General features: G+C 38.5%; 2 protein-coding genes across 4 annotated transcripts; both read left to right on the plus strand.

Moving 5' to 3' along the window:
- The first annotated feature begins 1,888 nt into the window (after positions 1–1,888).
- On the plus strand, positions 1,889–7,605 carry si:ch211-67e16.3 (uncharacterized). Of its 2 annotated transcripts, none has more exons than XM_053496889.1 (6): positions 1,889–1,974; positions 3,685–3,996; positions 5,690–5,871; positions 6,028–6,072; positions 6,402–6,422; positions 6,608–7,605. In XM_053496889.1, exons 1-6 carry the CDS (start codon positions 1,920–1,922, stop codon positions 6,737–6,739), a joined length of 747 nt encoding a protein of 248 aa, XP_053352864.1. In that variant the 5' UTR covers positions 1,889–1,919; the 3' UTR covers positions 6,740–7,605. The 2 variants fall into 2 exon arrangements, with proteins under 2 accessions (XP_053352864.1, XP_053352865.1); XM_053496890.1 differs by having other exon boundaries at positions 6,611–7,605.
- A 4,910-nt stretch (positions 7,606–12,515) lies between these two features.
- On the plus strand, positions 12,516–18,038 carry si:ch211-67e16.4 (uncharacterized). Of its 2 annotated transcripts, XR_008360563.1 has the most exons (6): positions 12,516–13,815; positions 14,060–14,437; positions 16,045–16,092; positions 16,233–16,329; positions 16,414–16,605; positions 16,943–17,074. XR_008360563.1 is itself a non-coding variant. In XM_053497413.1 (3 exons), the coding sequence occupies exons 1-3, from the start codon at positions 12,822–12,824 to the stop codon at positions 17,452–17,454; spliced, it is 1,884 nt and encodes a 627-aa protein (XP_053353388.1). In that variant the 5' UTR covers positions 12,516–12,821; the 3' UTR covers positions 17,455–18,038. The 2 variants fall into 2 exon arrangements, 1 of the variants encoding a protein (XP_053353388.1); XM_053497413.1 differs by lacking the exons at positions 16,045–16,092; positions 16,233–16,329; positions 16,414–16,605 and having other exon boundaries at positions 16,943–18,038.
- Positions 18,039–18,255: the final 217 nt, after the last annotated feature.

Raw genomic sequence — 18,255 nt, forward strand, 5'->3', positions numbered from 1 at the left:
CAGCACAATCAGTAGAAGACTGCACAAATATGGTTTGTTTGGAAGCGTTGGCCACTTGTTTCTTGCTGGCTTTAGTTACTTAAATAAATAATTGCATGGTGAAATATGTTGTTGTTTGTCTGAGATTCTATTGCTGTAATACTAATACACGCTATAATCAGATGATTTTTTATAATTTTCCTTTACTCTAAAATACATCAAATTAAAAGAGAGGACACTAACTTTTACACATGACTGTATAAGGGCATGGGTTTTCAATTATGTCTGTGGGTGTTCTGTGGCTGTGTGTCAAACCAGATTTAGGCTAAACTAAATACCAGGTTAAATTAGTACCCTGCCGAAAGATCCACTGCTTTTTTCAGCATACCATTTGTGAATTGGGACACAACCTTTTCATGTCCTGATACACATATTGATATCTATTTAAAAAGAGCATAACATTATTTTAAATTGTTGGAAGACGGTTTTGGCATAACACTTATTGAGCTGAACTCTGACAACCATACTCATCATTCTTATGCATGCACACAAGATATGGATTCAAACTATTTTGACCCAAAACAGATATTTAATATTCTAACTATAATAATTTGCTAAACTATTCTGTTGTTCTGACCCTAAATCCGTTCGAACAATTTATAAATATACAAGGGTTGCTCTAAATCTTAAATAATAAATGATAAATGAAGGGGGAAAAAAGAAAGACATTTACAGAAGACTTTAAACACATGAATGGTGATGAAACTCTTGTAAGCCACAGTTGAAAACATTTGCAACCATTTTAAAGAAGGCTGTACATCCAGTAAATGATTATTCTGGAAATGGTTGGCATTTGCCATGATAGGAACTCAGTTGTTTTTGCTACATTCCTTGTACAGTCCTGTCCACATGTTCCACATGTTAAGGACATAAAAGAGGTCCCCAAGAGGTCATGGTTTCAGACATGAAGCAGGGAGTCTGATCGTGTCTCTGGTGTACTGAGGAAAAGCAAATCCAAGCAGGGAAATACTGATGTTCAATTCAATTCAATTTAATTTGTGTAGCGCTTTTAACAATTGACATTGTCGTGAAGCAGCTTTACACAATCAAGAGAATTATTTGTATAAGTATTTCACATTTCATAAGTTTGTATGAAATGTGAATGTAAATAAAAAGTGATATAAGTGCATTATTGTAGCAGGGGATTATACAGTATAAAGAAATAAATGTAGTTTTTATTAATCAAAAGTTTGTACTTGTACAACTGTAAAAGGCAATGCAATAAAATTTCCTGCCATAATAAATTTGAACTATTAAGTCAAAATAAATAAAAAATTCATAATAAATCCATGAATCAATAATAAATTGAAAAAAGCCTAAAAATCTGAAGATGACATACAGAATTCAATCACTAGTTTATTACAACGTTTCTCAGTTTAAATCCTTTCCTAACTCATGACAGGTTCAACAACAAACTGTTGAGCTGGATGATTTGTGCTAAAAGTTAGAAAATCTTGAAACTATGCAGTGCGTCCCAAAAACTGAAGCTGAGAAACACTTCAGTCTGTGGGATATAAACGTGTGGGCGTACGAGAGGAAAAACAATTCGTGTGTTTACGTTAAATTTAGGCCTGTTTCAGGAAAACACCCACACACCTGATCAGCTTCTGGTCAGAATCAGGAAGAGGAAATGGAATATTTATTTAAACACCTTAGAATACTATAACTATACTGTTAAAAAAAAAAAAAAAAACTAATAACGTGGACTAAACTTGCATCTTTTACATTTCTTTCAGAGTTTATTAACCGCCTGTAAGGCACTACCTCGGGCACCTTTTGATGTCATGCTAGTCATTTCCTGTGTGTTTTTTTTCCACTTGATAAAAATACACAGTGAAGGTTGAAATCTGTACAGCACACTCATCACACTCTAGGGGAACATGTCTGACAGAGTGTTTACTCTTCTTCTTAGCCTTACTCTGGCACTTCAAGATGGTAAGTGCGTACGAAGCAATATTTAAATGTATACGTTTAGTAATTTTGTTCTCTATCAGCTCTACCTGTGTATGTTCATTAGAAAAGACCTTTAAAAACTTTACCTGGCTTTAACAATAGATTTAACTATTCACTGTGAACAGTGGCAAATCAAAACCGGAACATTTATTAAACTCTTTATTCATTTTGTGAGTGGATTCCTACTAGGCTTAAAATACAGAATAGTACGATTTATTGTTGGTATATTCATTTTTTAGTATTTGTATCAATGGACAGTTATATGACATTATACCTTTATGCAGTCTATTTATAACTGTCTTCATTTTACAATATTTTATTGTGCTACTTTCTTCATGTGTGCATACAGCAGCAGCTTAAAAGCTGTTTGAAATGTTTATCTGCAAGATAAAATCAGTGTATTCTCACATCACTAAGCCTAGCAACATTTATACCATCCGTATTTCCATTTCTAATTCCTACATGAAAATAAAAATCAAGTTGTAATGTATTTGTAAAATTCGGGTGGTTTTGGCTGTTATTGCCGTGGGCAGAAAAGGGCAGGCATGGGCGCAGAGGGGTGTCTTTAAACAAAAGTCTTTAATCAGGACATAAAACAGGAATCACAAAGAAACAAAACAAACAAAAAAACAAACACACTCAAATTATTACTACCCATAACTGAATACCCAGGCTCTATGACAAGACACACAAGACATAAGCATTATGCTGAAATACATGCTTAACTGACAATACACAGGCTCTAATACCCGTTACACATGATATAAGCACCATGTTGAAACAAAGGCTTAAGGACGAAACACAGACTCTACAAGCTAAGCATAGAGCTGAAACGAGGATAAGACTGGACTAGAGACACGACGAGACTAAAGACTGGACTAGAGACACGACGAGACTAGAGACTGGACTAGAGACACGAAGAGACTAGACAAAAAACAGGACAAGACTAGCGACATGGGGACTCGAGACAAGACTAGGGCTAAAGACTTGGCAATTAGCTAACCATGGCAATTAGCTAAACATACATTTAGCTAAACATGCCTTTAACCTAACATACCCTTAGCTACACGTACAAATAGCTAAACATTCTATGTCCTGAACATATAGGAATCTAAACATACCAGAGCTAAACATGCAAGAAACTACACCACCACTAGAGACGCAAACAGTACTCACATGACCTTAAGACTTCACAATACCGAATCGGCTCCACACACACTGAAACACAGAGGACCTACATATGACCACAACCTTGAGGCTTGGGGCATGTTTCGTTGGTTACTTTGCAAAACCAACTACAATATAATGCAAACCAAAATACAAAACAAGATGCCCACATAAATGACAGTAATTACATACAAACAATGCTCGACTAACCAGCTACTGTATTTATAGAAGATTTAATGACCTACTTCGGTTCAGGTGAGCTCCCGCATCAACTGACCGAGGTGCCTTCTGGGAAACTGAGTCTGCAAAACAAAAACTACAAAACAGTACCCTTTAGTGGCGATTCCTTACAGTAATGTAATGTAATGTAAGTTGTCTATCACGATTGACAATCAGGATAGACATTGTTTTTATAATATGTCTACTGTAGGAAACCAGAGGAAATGATAGATAAGATCTAGACATGCCTTCTAACTTTTCACAAATTTTCATTTCTAAAGCTGGTGTGTTGATTTTTTTTTTCAGTATGCGCTGAATTTCAGGTGTGGACATTATTGCAGTACAACTTCAAAGATAATAGCTCGGTCAATATCATATGCCAACCTGATGTACAGACGGACTGGAAAATGGGTGCCCGTCTGTTCATCAATGACGAGGACGTGTGTCACTCAGATAAAAACAATACAATATGTGAGGAGAGAAAACAAGGAAACCAGTTCATTTTTACACTGAAAATCACAGCAAAGAACACAAGACTTGTGTATCAGTGTGAAATTTACAAGAGAACTCCACTCCCTATCGTAAAGAGACGGGGAGAAAAAGCTGAGTTGCTCACAGGTGAGAAATATAAGTCATGTTTCTTGAATGAACTTTACCACACAAAAAAATGTACTTTCTATTCTAATTATTTATTCACTTGTCTGGCAGCACAACCTACAAAATCTTACAATTTTAAAATTCCACATTTTAATGTATGATGTTAACACATAATCAATAACCAGGTAAATTTGGGTTCCAGATTGGTGCAACAGAACAGCGACAATACCACTGCCATACATGGTACAGAGACCACCAGACTGCATCTTCCTGTGCTATCTAAAGCAGGAGACACCAGGCAGTCCTGGGCATCTGTGAAATCATGTAGAAAAAGGAAACTAGCAAGTTTCTCCAAGTGTGTTATGCAGTGCTGTGGCATAGCACGAGTACCACTTTAAAGATACAGTTTGTGGTTGCCTGGATTTATAGTAAATGCTTTGGAGGAAGCAATGGTTAGTCTTAGACCCTAACCATTTGGTTGGTAGTCGTTGTATGGCTGGGGCAAGTGAATAAATTGGGGAGAAAATAAAAATAAATATTTTTTTCTGTAAAGAGATGTTTATTTAACAAGAGATGTTCATTTAACATATGTAACATATTTCGTTATGGACAAAATCAGGTGGTACGGTGGTGTAGTGGTTAGCACAATTGCCTTGCACCACTTGGGTCCAGCTTCGATTCCAGCCTTGGTGTCCGTGTGCATGGAGTTTGCATGTTCTTCCCCTGCTTGGTGGTTTCCTCCTGGTGCTACGGTTTCCTCCCACAGCCCAAAAAGAAGCAGTTTAGCCTAATTGTCGTTCCCAAATTGCCTTCAGTGTGTGAATGAGCAGTGAGTGTATGTGGATGTGTGTGCTTTGGCATGGATTGGCACTCTATCCAGGGTGTACCCCGCCTTATGCCCTAAGTCTCCGGGCCCCCCATGACCCTGTACACAGGATAAAGCGGTATAGACGATGAGGTGACGATGGACAAGATTATGGGTGTTTTAAAATATGAATAGAATAGTTTGCAATTGTAATATTTTGTATTGTTGTGATATGTTGTCAAATTAATGTGGTACAAGTGGAAGAGATTACCTAGATTACTGTAAAGTACGGTGATGAGACTCTTAGCCACAGTATACCATTTGAATGCTGCAGTTGTTTTAAAAAAAGGCTGTATGTCCGTAAATGTCCCAATCCAGTTGTTTCTATGAGCATTCAGTGAGTACTGTAAAATGCCTGGTTCTTAAAAATCAACAAATAAATAACTTGTTATCAATTTGTGGAAGAGACACATCTGTCTGTGGGACCTGTACACACAATCATTCACGAACACCACTTGCACGTAGCATGAACTCGACTGGGAGTTTTCGCCATGTCTCCCGTACAGTCCTGATGTTGCTCCAAGCCATTTCCACATGATTGAGCCATTAAATGAGTTCCTGGGAGGCCAGAGTTTCAGACATGAATGCAGTCTAAAACATAATCCGACATGCAGTCTGATCATGGCTCCAGTGTACTGAGAAAACTATATATATATATATGAAGTGTGCTCTGTTATTCTGTGCAATCAAAAAAATATTGTTTTGACTCGGATGCCCAACTGAAGTTTAAACGATTACATTCAACCATCAGATTTATGGAAGTTTAAAAAGCATTTTTGAAGCAAATACTATATGATTATGTACATAGAAGCTAAGAGCTAAAAATATGCTTTGTATTGTGTTTTAAAGAATGCTCTGTTCCACGTCTGATACCTGAGACCCCACCTACAACCACCAGCAACTGCACGGAAGAGGTCCCCGAATGCCATCAACCCGATTTACTCAATTTACTCACCTTGGCTCTGCTTGGATTTGTGTTTCTGCTGTGTCTGTACAGTTTGATTATGACTGTTGCTTATATCAAACTAAGGGTAAGACACCACTCTGGTTAACTCCACTGGTTCATTTTATAGGCACCTGTGAGTTTTTACATTGTCTGTACTTAAATCATTATTAACCAGTAATAATTACTCCCAAGCTTTCATGTTTTACAAGATAAACTACATTACTTTTGTCCTTTCCTGCAGATCAAAATTTCAGACGATCTGACGATAACCTACGTTCCAATGCAGGTAGGAAAGTTCTTCATTCTTCAGAGGAAATGTCTGTGCTCTCCAGAATGCTTTTGTTTGTTACATTAAAGCATGCTTGCATCCTGTCATAAGGCTTTGTTGTCAGTTTGATGATTTTTTTTTCTTGATGATGTATGCAGTAATTAGGATTTATACCAGGGGGCTGATGAATTGTTGAATGTGATTGCTCAGAATGTGCTCAGTAATTTTACATGACAGTAGCAGAAAATAGTTTCAATACTATGTCAAATCAATGATCTACACTAACGCACTCATTTTAATACAAATGTTCTTTTGTATTCATTTCTATTTTCTGATTTCATCTGCAGCAAAACGGGATCAGGCCGAAGGTAAGAGCCTGACTTTTGTATATTCATCATCTTTCTTTGTGAGTTTTCTGTGAGAGCTAAGGCTTGTAAGCCGGCCTCTTACTGGAGGGCCCAAAGTGCACACAAAGCAAAAATCCGTAAAAAAAAAATTTTTTTCCTTAACATTAGCAGAAATGTACTGTTTCTAACCTACTAACCCATTTCAGAAGAAAGCGAAAGGTCACGGTGCAGACAAGAATGCAGAATACATGGATATGCGAGAGGTGCATCACCACACTCAACCCCTCAGAGACATGAACCACAACTCTCGCCTGAATCCTGTAGGCTCTAGTGTCTGATCCTATTGTGTTTATGCAAATGCCTGTAGATTTTAATAATACAGTAAAGACGACTGTAGCCTACGCGCTTCCATTTGGTCAAAAATGGTCAAAACTACCCAAAGTAATTCATTCACTGACTACAGTATTGGCATGGCAGTGTGAGCATACTGTGGGTTAAATCTTTCTATCAAACAGCAAACAGCTCAATTTATTATTGTGTTGTCTTTTGTTATGTCATTTTTTTTTTATAAAAAGCACATTTTATAAAAATATTGTTGCTATACTTTATGATTGTATCTTCGCTATGTGGCTCTGAAGTTGATTCTGTTTAAATAGCAATGCAATATGTTATATTTTTATGTTTTATATACATAAAAATACAATGAATGTGCACGCTGTACTGATTGTAATGTCCTCCAGGACAAAGGTAGCTCAGTGGTTAAGGCATTGGATTACAGTGCGGAAGTCCCATGTTCAAACCCCGCCACAACCGAGTTGCCACATTGAGCAAGGCCCTTAACCCTTAACTGCTTAGGTGTATAATGAGATAAAAATGTAAGTCACTCTGGATATGGGTGTCTGCCACACGGCTCCCTGAGACAACACAAGTAGGAAAGCCTTGAGAAGAACCAGATTGAAAAGGAAACGCATCATCTTCTGGGTATCATACTGTACTACTAGCTAATATGAAGGTAATTAGCACTCAGTGGTATGGAAGGGATGCTCAGTAAATGTATATTGACTCAGGATAAGAACGGAAAGTGTCTGATTACAACAGAAGTTGATATTTACCACAAATGGTAGTTAATCGCCCCTGCAGTTTGGTATATTCATTATAATGTAGTTAAATGTAGCATGATGTAATGTATGATTTGCAATAATAGTAGCAATAAATGAATGTATCTGTCTTAATGGTTGCTTGGTGATTTATAAAGGTACCATATTCACTTACATACACTATCTGGACAAAAGTATGTGGACACCTGACCCTTACACCTGTATGTGGTCACTCACTCACTCATTGTCTGTATACAGGGTCATGGGGGAGGGGGGCCCTGATGGGCCTGGAGCCTGTCCCAGGAAACTTAGGACCCTAGGTGGACAGGGTGCCAATTCATCTCAGAGCATGCACACACATACACACACTCACACACTCATTCACACACTACGGCCAATTTGGGAACGCCAATTAGCCTATTCTGCATGTCTTTGGACTGTGGGAGGAAACCAGAGTACCTGAAGGAAACCCACCAAGCACAGGGAGAACATGCAAACTCTATGCACACAGAGACGGGAATCGAACCTGGACCCTGGTGGTGCAATGCGACAGTAAACCACCGTGCGACCCCCGTATGTGGTCTACCAATTTGCCACTGTTGGGACCTTAAGCAAGACCCTTAACCCTTAAATGCTCGGGTGAATAATGAGATAAAAATGTATGTTGCTCTGGATAAAAAAACATGCATAAATGTGGTCCTTTCCCGTAATTGTTTGAAGCACACAGTTGTCCAGGATGTAACTTAGGGGCCCAAACCTGTTCCAGCATGATGATGCCCCTGTACACAAAGTGTTCTCCATAAAGACATGGTTTGCCAAGTCTGGTGTGAAGGAACTCAAGTGACCTGCCATTGACCTTACAGAACACATTTGGGAAGTAAAAATTTAACTTTTAGAAATGGGATGAAATGCATTTTGGGAGTAGTTCCCATTTCTGTAATTATTGTAATGTATTTGTGCATTTCTTCTTTACAACATTTTGTTTCTTTACAATGTTTAGAGATTCCTTTACATCTCTATTTTGATATTGTCTGAAAGTAGCTGTCTTTTACCACTTCGGTGTGAAACATATGACTCACTATATACAGACAAATCCACTGAAATAGGTTGTCTTCAATGACGGACCTCTTAGCTAAATATAAACACTAGTATTCGGTGGTCAAATAAAGTCAGCCTGAGTATGCTATAAATTACTCCAATACAGAAATTGTTCTGCCAAATGTCTTCTTGGTAGTTACTGTTGCAAACAGAAAATTGTGACTAATTGAGTAAGCATGAGCGCTCAACCACATCCGCTCTGCACACAAATCTCTATACCTCAGCACCTTATATAAGGCATGAAATCTTATCATTGTCAATTATTTCAGCCAGAAAACAGACATACAGTATGAGTGTTACAAAAATGTTAAAAGACACAGAAACAAGCAGAATCAACTAGAAATGGGTTTTATATATTTATATCCAATAAATTTTATATTATATTTATTATAGCTAATAAATATACCTATTTAATGCTTCTTTCTTTTAGGCTCCACTTAAAACAAAGGAACCCATTCAGGTAGAAACTTTAGGGCTTCTGTGCTACTTAATGCTTTAAGGCTACCTGAGATGAAGTGTGGGGGAAATGAGGTCTGTCTCACCTGTCTTACACAATTTATTTCCAGTCCTAATCCACCTACACTGTCTTGTTAAACATTTTGATGCATGCAAGAGAAAGCAAGAAACACATTTACAGGGGTTTAAGAGGAAAAAAAAACAGATGGAAACTGAGGAGCTAATTTATTATAATTTATTCTTTTCGGATTTACAGTAAAGCTGATGGTTCTGTTTGGGCTGAGGAATATGTTACCTTTTTAAGGCAAGACATGGATATAATGATCGAGTAAACATGTTAAAAAGCAGCCTTTTTGATTACTGGACAAGTATTTAAAATATGGCCTAAAACAACTGTTTCAAAGGACATCGCATACCAGGAATTAGGATGCATCTAGACATGAGCATGTTAGGACGTAACTATGTCAATATTCATGTTGGTATATGAGATGAAAATATAGTAGGCTTCTGAAACTTTCTTGCAGATGCATATATGTATCAGATATGCTAGGCAGACATTTCACATCCTGAAAAAATACTGAGAAAAGAATGACAACTTTACAGCAAATGCTGCCCGCAACTGCAAATATTACTGTATGTTAAAAGGAATATCTGCCTACAACCTACTTAAGAAGAATAAGATTTCATCATGTAATAGAGCGAGACATCTAGGAGGATTTATATAAATTTATCAATGACTCTGTTGAGTCTTGATTGATGTTACTTTCACTTAAGTTAATACAGAGTTTGACTATAATCATTATAAACACAGGATAATAATAATAATAATAATAATAATAATAATAATAATAATAATTAATTAGCATTAGAATAATACCTATATCAAAATTCTTTTTCATTTAAACTTTACTAATGAAAATGTAATAAAATAAAATACACTGCTCTCTCAAAAAGCAAAAAAGTCTCTGCCATTGCTAGAGTACAGTATGAGTTCACTGAGGGACTGCATTATTGTTGATGTCTTACTGCCACCTACTGGCTTTTAGATGCATGACTTCACTTTTCAAACAACATGCAGAAGCAGCTCAAACACTTAGGTGTATAATGAGATAAAAATGTAAGTCACTCTGAATATGGGTGTCTGCCACACGGCTCCCTGAGACAACACAAGTAGGAAAGCCTTGAGAAGAACCAGATTGAAAAGGGAACGCATCATCTTCTGGGTATCATACTGTACTACTAGCTAATATGAAGGTAATTAGCACTCAGTGGTATGGAAGGGATGCTCAGTAAATGTATATTGACTCAGGATAAGAACGGAAAGTCTCTGATTACAACAGAAGTTGATATTTACCACAAATGGTAGTTAATCGCCCCTGCAGTTTGGTATATTCATTATAATGTAGTTAAATGTAGCATGATGTAATGTATGATATGCAATAATAGTAGCAATAAATGAATGTATCTGTCTTAATGGTTGCTTGGTGATTTATAAAGGTACCATATTCACTTACATACACTATCTGGACAAAAGTATGTGGACACCTGACCCTCACACCTGTATGTGGTCACTCACTCACTCATTCTCTGTATACAGGGTCATGGGGGAGGTGGGCCCTGTTGGGCCCTATTGGGCCTGGAGCCTGTCCAGGGAAACAAACATGCACAAAGCATAATTTAAAAAAAAATTTCAGCATGGTTAAAGGAGAAGTTTGACATGGTATCAGATTTAATGTATACTGTATATGTCTGATAAATTGGAATCAGACAATAAAGCAAATGAAGCCACTACCACCCTCACTGTGTCACACACCCACCTGAACATAAACAACATGCAGGTTTCCATGCTGTTTAATGGGCATTCAACACTGTCTTTTCTCAGCACCTGATTAGGAAGCTCAGCTTTCTGAGAAAGCTCTTTACTGTCTGTGAAAAGTCCATCAGCCACGCCCATCCTCAATATGTTCTACAGTGAGAGGATCAAAAGCATCCTGAGCAGCTGCATCACAGCCTGATTTGGAAAGTTAAACTGTTTTGAATCGCATGACCCTGCAGTGTATAGTGAGGACATCTTAGAGCATCATCTCGCATTGCATCCATAAAGCCATCAGTATTGTTAATGATGTCACCCCACATACTTACACTCTTGACCATGCTGTTGTCCGGACAAGGTACCGAAGCAGTTGGGGGGTTATGGTCAGATTGTGTAAGTTTCTTCCCCAAACCAGCAGACTTCTCTGTCACTAAAACACACATAATGTACAGTGTGGTAGCATGCACACACCCACACCCACAAATACACAGTGGTGTTTCCAATTTGTACACCTATATATTTATACTATACTGTATTTATTTATAAAGTTCATCCAACTCAACAACACACCCCCAGTATCAGTTAAAGAATAACCCAGGAAAACAGGATTTTCTGTTTCAGCTCCTGTAGTTTCAGGTATTCATTCCAGCAAAACAAATGTAGGCAAGATATATTTTTTGGTTGACCATTACAACAATAACAGAATCAGAACACTTTTTCAACAACTCGCTGTCACTGTACCTCATATGATGTCATACTTCGGTGGTTTGGCAATAATATCCCTTAGAAAGTCACCATGGTGGTGTAGTGGTTAGCACTGTTGACTTGCACCTCCAGGGTCCGGATTTGATTCCTGCCTCAGGGTCTGTGTATGTGGAGTTTGCATGTTCTCTCCGTACTTGGTTGTTTTTTCCCCCTGGGTACTCCGGTTTCCTCCCACAATAAAAAGACATTTAGATTAGGCTAATTAGTGACCCCAAAATTTCCTGTAGTGTGTAAATAAGTGTGTGAATGTGTGTATGTGTGTGCCCTGCAATGGATTGGCACCCTATTCAGGGTGTACCACGCCTTGTGCCCTAAGTCTCTCAGGCTCCAGGCCTCCCCACAACCCTGTATAGAGGATAAAGTGGTATAGATGATGAGTGTAAGATCTTTAGATTTTTCAGTTTAAAAAAATACAAAGCTGTAAGAATTTTATGTGAGTCATATGGGATATATAACTTCTAGTGTTCCTTTAGAGTGTATTTTTTCAGTGTTATTCATTTATTTATTTATTTATTTATTTTAATTATATATTTTGTTAGTTACTTGTTAATTACTGCTCTTTTTATCCTCCCTATCTATGATGTTTTGGATTATCCGTCGTTGTGAAAACAAACAAACAAGCAAACAACTAAATAAATACATAACCCAGGAAAACGTCTATTAACTGTGGTGTCCTGTAGGTGGCAGTGTAACTCCTTTTTGCAAGGCATATTTTTTTTACCAGAGTAAGAAGAAAGCGGAAGTCACACGCCCATTCTCATTTGCCTCTATACACCCTATCGAGGTGCACTCACTAGGGTATGAAATAACGACTTTTACTTATGGGGAAGTGCACTTTATATTTACCATGTTCCGTTTTGGGATTCGCCCCCAGATGGTTACAAACTACTGTTTTGTTTTTTAAGGATGTTAGATAGCAGGGGTTTGGGGTTTTGGTTAAGAATTCACGAATTAAATTATCCTTGAGTGTTGTGTATTGTGTGTGAACAAACCATATAACACGAAAAGAGAGGCACAGACTGACTTTAGCACTGCGGATAAACAGCGGTTAGCTAATGTTGCTAACTAGCTGTTAGGTCGAGCTAACAATAGCTAGCGTTCGTTACCTAGCGAGGTGAGCTCACCCAGGTGCGGCTAGTCACTCAGGATAAACCAGCGGCTCATTCGCGCGTTAAACAAATCCTATGCAGAATGGACGTGAATCTCACCATTTCTCTGATGAGAGGGCAGATGGGGGTGGTGATTGAGAAGGCCGTGAACGCGGCGGTGGAGACGGTGTTGGGGGAGATGATCCGGGTAATGAGCCTCAAGTTCGAGCAGCTCCGGAGGGAAATGTCGGCCAAGGAGAAGGAGAACGAGGACATCAGGAAGATGCTAGAGTCGACTCGGTGTCAGCTGAAGATGCTGCGGCAGAAATATGTTGATGCACTGAACACTAAAGACAACAGGCTTACCTTTGGTCCACACAGACATACAGTGGGGCAGATAAACACAACCAGACACACTGCTGGTCAAGGGGACGCAATCAGACACACTGCTGGTCACTTTGACACAACCAGACACACTGTTGGTCAAGGGGACACAATCAGACAGTCAGTCAGTCAGCTGGACACAAGCAGACACACAGCTGGTCAAATGGACACAAGCAGACACACAGCCGGTCAGTTGGACACAAGCAGACAAGGAGTCGGTCAAGTGGACATAACCAGACATGCAGCTTGTCAAATGGACACAACCAGACACGCAGTGGACACAACCAGACACACAGTCAGTCAGGTGGATGCAACCAGACACACAGCTGGTCAAATGGACACAACCAGACAAGCAGTCGGTCAAGTGGACATAACCAGACATGCAGCTGGTCAAATGGACACGACCAGACACACAGTCAGTCAGGTAGATGCAAGCAGACACGCAGCCGGTCAACTGGACGCAACCAGAGCCCATCAGGTCACAGCTGATCATGGAATGCCACCGAAGAGACGCTCGTCAAACACGGGATCACCCTGTACCGAATCTCTCACACTTGTTCTCAAACCCCGGAATACTGACGCGGCTCATACAGCATTGCCTGTCCCTAAAACGCACAAAGTCATCCAAGAAACTGTCCCCACTGAGAGCTGCCACAACGCTGACATGTGTAATGAGGAGGTGCCAGGATTAAAATCACATCTGGGATTGAAAGGTATGTATGCAGACAGTGCTAGGATATATGAAATCTGGGTGTTCAATCAACTTGATAACAGCTATGAAGTATTACAAAAAATCCTATAACATGATGTTTTAGGAGTCTACTGAAAAAAGTTAAAAATCGTTTTTTATAAATCTTCTGCCATATAAGTCATATGTAATTAGCTGAATTGCATCTGCGGTATAGTCCTGTGTAAACAATTGTAATGACTGTTGTAACTGAAATGTTTTTTTAACAGTGGAGAACTCAAGCAGCATTGTACCAGAGAGCCTCGATCCTCTGTGGGGTCAAACAGCTCAGACGAGCACAGAAGCTGAACATACAGAGATGGTGGATACGAACCTTCTTTCCGTGACTCATGCAAACGAGCTGCTGAACCCAGCTATGGCAGACTGCAGAGAGCCCGTTTTAAAGATCAAACAGGAGGAAGCCGAGGTTGAAATCGTCGAGGTGAAGGAGGAGCAAGCCGAGCCGTCCACTTCGGAGCTTCCTCGGATTGAGCTTAATCAGCATCTGTCTGGAGCAGGCATGGCCATAGAGCTTCCAGTGACACAACAGTGCATCCAGATGCCTTCAGTGTCTGAACCGGCCTTCATGGGTGTGGACCCAAACACATGTAAGTTGGAGCAGATCGTTCTCTCGGTTCTTATCTAATCAATAGTAGTACGCAAAAAACATAATAGAAAAAAATCCTATAATATCGCAGTATAATAAGATTTTACTTTGGTCTGACTTTTTATGTGGTTGAGAAAGTGAGTATTAGCTGCTAATAATTGTCTTATTTTGCCACTCAGCCCCCCAACACAAGTAACTAACTAAATAAATGCAATTATGTTAGTATATCAGAGATGTACTGTATGACTAAACAAAAACATGTCAGTTTTGTTGAATTTTTTTTCTAACCAAAAAAAAAAATAAATAAATTATAGTGTGTCAGCTGTTCATATGAAACCAAGGGAAAGGATATATTCCTGAACATCAGTGCACTGTTTTCCTTTGATCTCTCACATTCAGACAGACAAATTACAAGCTTTTCACATCTCTTACCATTTTCTCTTTTTCATTGAAAAGAACACCTAAGATAAGATTACCTAGTGAAATAGAAGTCTGGTTAAATGTGGGATTAAATCAGAATCATTTACATTTCAAATAATTACATGCCAGAACAGAAAACCCGAAAATATATTTACCCTAAAAGGTAAAAATTCCATCAGGTCACTTTTTATTAGGCACCAGTGCTTTAGACTTTAGAGCGTGATATATTTACTGGACTAAAAATGACAACATCTTGGTTTAGTTTTTTTGTGTGTTTTTTTCATGATTTTAACAGTAAACTGTTTATTTGGAAATGTAATTGCAAGGAAATAAAATGCATTCATTGAGCACTTTATTTGGAACATGTTATTACCATGCCAACCTTATAATACAGGTTGGCATGGTAATAACATGGCGCATTATTGTGCTGAAAGTAGCCATTAAAAGATGGGTAAATTGTGGCAGTAAAATGATGCACATGCACTATAGTGTATTTAAGCATGATTGGCTGGAATTATTGTGTCCAAAGTGTGCCAAAAAAACCATCCTACCGCATTACACCAACTCTACCAGCCCGGACTGTTGACACCAGGCAGGTTGGGTCCATGAATGCATGCGTTTGAGTCTAATTCTGACACTGTCATCTGTGTTTTCAAGCAGAAATCAAGATTCATCCGACTAGGCTACAGTGTCTTCCAATGTTTTTCAATACAGTTTCAGTGATCCTGCATCCAGTGTGGCCTCAGCCTTCTGTTCTTGTCTGACAGAAGCAAAAACATATGTTGTAGTCTATCTGCCTCAAGCTTCAATGTGTTGTGCTTTCCGAGTGTCTTTTTGTTCACCACAATTGAACAAGGCGTATATCTACATAAGTTGTTTTTTTTTGCACTAAAAGCCAGAGAATACTTCTTTCTCCATCCTGGTGTTAAATGTCGACTTCCTAATTAGATAATTGTACGAATGCGTAGATGTACAGTTATTTCTAATAAGGTGTTTGCCGACAGGCTGCAGGAGAAATCTATTGGCCATCTGAAGTCACAACAGTCTTTGTGTTCATGTTTAAAAAAAGCAATCTCTGGTGAAAGTTAAAAGTTTGGCTTGTGAGTCTATTTTCTCATTAACTATAAATGTGTTGTAAATCCTTCATCCATGAATTTGTACTGACATGAAGACTCTTGCTGGTTTGAGGTCTCCATGTAAACAAGACGTCCATGGCACTCAGGATCAGAAGAAGGGGTGAGTGTTTCTATCTTTGCAATCAATTTTTACTTTTACATTATCTCAATTACAAATTAAAAACAGTTACTTTAAAAACAAGAAATATTTGTACAGAAAAGTTGCAAATAATAACAATTTCTTTACCTGGTTACTTGTAGAAAGTCAAAGCAGAAAGGAGATGTCCAGGAGATACAGAGAAAAAGTAAATGCCAATCCTGCTAAGAAGGAGGCCTTGCTGGAGGCGAGGCGGCAAAGGTTCATCTTTTTTGTTGTTTGTAGATTTCTCATTTTACAATTTTTTGGCATTTTAAAAATATAAAATTATAACTACTTCTTTAGGTACCAGGAAAGAAAAGCCAGAGGAGAGATAAAGTCCAGTAAACTACTTCCCATGGAAAAGAGAATAAAACTGCAGCAGCAATGGGCAGAATCAAAGCAACGACAAAGAAGAAAAGCAAAAATCCCAAACTGATCAATGTTTAGCTCTTAACACATTTCTTAAAGTTAATGTTAACAAAGTGTTGTTATAATGTACGTATCATGTATGTACCACATTATTTGTCAGTATATAATTTTTGTTTCATCATATAAACTGTTTATTGAACTTAAAGTATATCTCATTTAAAAAGTCTATTGTATTATGAGAATGTGACATTTATAAATAATATCCTTTGGTTTCTGTCAAAATAAATCCATTATGTCTATACATTTAGTTTATCTATCTTTTTTTGCTGATTATATTAGACGTATATAAACATATTATAACCAACATTAACTCCAGGTTTACAGCATGCAAATAATATTATGGAGTGAGAGTGAGTAATTCGTTTAACAAAACCCTCCTGCTTTTTTCTTTATCTGTTTCCAGATGCTGAGTCTCAGATGACTGTGGCAGATACGCAAAGGCAGATGCATCCATTCTGTAAAGACCTGATGCTGTACGAGGATTACAAGCGCAAACGCATAGAAGTGCGTAAACGAAGTGAGACCCGACGGCGTGAGCTGGAGCGAACGCTGCCTCAGGCTCTCCTGGCTGACCTCGTGAAGGAACGCAGAGAAAAGACCCGGCTCCGAGTGGCCCGCTGGAGAGCCAAACGCAAGCTGCAGGCCTGCCTAATGGCACAGGCGGCACAATTTAATAACACGCAGGCTCTCTACGCTCAACGCAACGGCAGGAGGAGAGGAGGGGCCGCCCCACAGCAGGGGGGCATCAGTCTGGGCACAGCTCAGTCTGAGACTGGCGTGTACACCATGCCGCTGCAGATGGGCACCAGTCCTCTGCTGGCAGCACAAAGACTTGGCATGGCTGAAAGTCAAATGCAGCCTGGAGCGTCTGTGTTTGTGAGGACTTCAACATCTGGATCTGAGACCTTCCAGTGAAAGTGTAAAAAAAAAACAAAAAAACATTGCTTTGGCAAAATGATACAGTAATTTCTGATCTGCACATTTTCTTTAAACATGATTAATTTTAAACCATGTAAGGATTGTCAGCACAAACGTGTAACAAGCTAAAGTAATTACATGAAGCTAATGCTGGCTTTTGATGCCTGACGGACATTTTATTGCATAAAAATGGGAAACAGGAAATAATTGTTTCTAAGGAACCCAGAGTGCTGCTATGTCATTTGTTGGTGTAGCTGGAAGGAGGATTTCCTGTTCTTCTTATCCAGAGTTTACTGTGAGTAAACATGCTACACGATAAAATCATCATGTGTCACATGAAACATGTGTATTGCATGAGGTAATTGCTTGATTCTGACTAATACATTAGGTATAGCAGAAAGGACAAAAAAAGAAAAAAAGTATAAAGTAAGTTGTGGCTGTTAAAAAAATACATTAATTGATTGTTTCTGCTAACCCTGCCCTTAAGTCCATTTGTGTGGTTTTATGTAGCAGGATATTTGTTATCCATGTCAATATTTTCACCAACCCTAATTTCTTTTTAATTAATTTTTTTTTTGTCAGTGTGTCTTTAACTAAGTAATATTTATAAATGATGACCTTTATGATTAGCTGACCACATCTCCTTCTAAGACATCTAATACACTGTGATAAATAATGGCTAAATTAACGTTTCTCTACCTTGCAATAGAGAACATAAGCTTTTACAGTTGGCTCTCTCAGATTTTTCCAGATTATAGGATGAGATGGGACAATTCAAAAGGGTAGCAGTCAAGTGGA

This window comes from Clarias gariepinus, chromosome 5, assembly GCF_024256425.1.
Source record: "Clarias gariepinus isolate MV-2021 ecotype Netherlands chromosome 5, CGAR_prim_01v2, whole genome shotgun sequence".
Classification (NCBI taxonomy): Eukaryota; Metazoa; Chordata; class Actinopteri; order Siluriformes; family Clariidae; genus Clarias; species Clarias gariepinus.

What these genes read in the sequence shown, in the direction of transcription:
- si:ch211-67e16.3 (XM_053496889.1), top strand. Translation starts at nt 1,920, where the DNA reads ATGTCTGACAGAGTGTTTACTCTTCTTCTTAGCCTTACTCTGGCACTT. An exon ending in TTGCTTATATCAAACTAAGG is followed by an intron (nt 5,872 to 6,027) that starts GTAAGACACCAC and finishes CCTTTCCTGCAG; the next exon opens with ATCAAAATTTCAGACGATCT. An exon ending in TAACCTACGTTCCAATGCAG is followed by an intron (nt 6,073 to 6,401) that starts GTAGGAAAGTTC and finishes TTTCATCTGCAG; the next exon opens with CAAAACGGGATCAGGCCGAA.
- si:ch211-67e16.4 (XM_053497413.1), top strand. Translation starts at nt 12,822, where the DNA reads ATGGACGTGAATCTCACCATTTCTCTGATGAGAGGGCAGATGGGGGTG. An exon ending in ATCACATCTGGGATTGAAAG is followed by an intron (nt 13,816 to 14,059) that starts GTATGTATGCAG and finishes TTTTTTTAACAG; the next exon opens with TGGAGAACTCAAGCAGCATT. An exon ending in GGGTGTGGACCCAAACACAT is followed by an intron (nt 14,438 to 16,942) that starts GTAAGTTGGAGC and finishes ATCTGTTTCCAG; the next exon opens with ATGCTGAGTCTCAGATGACT.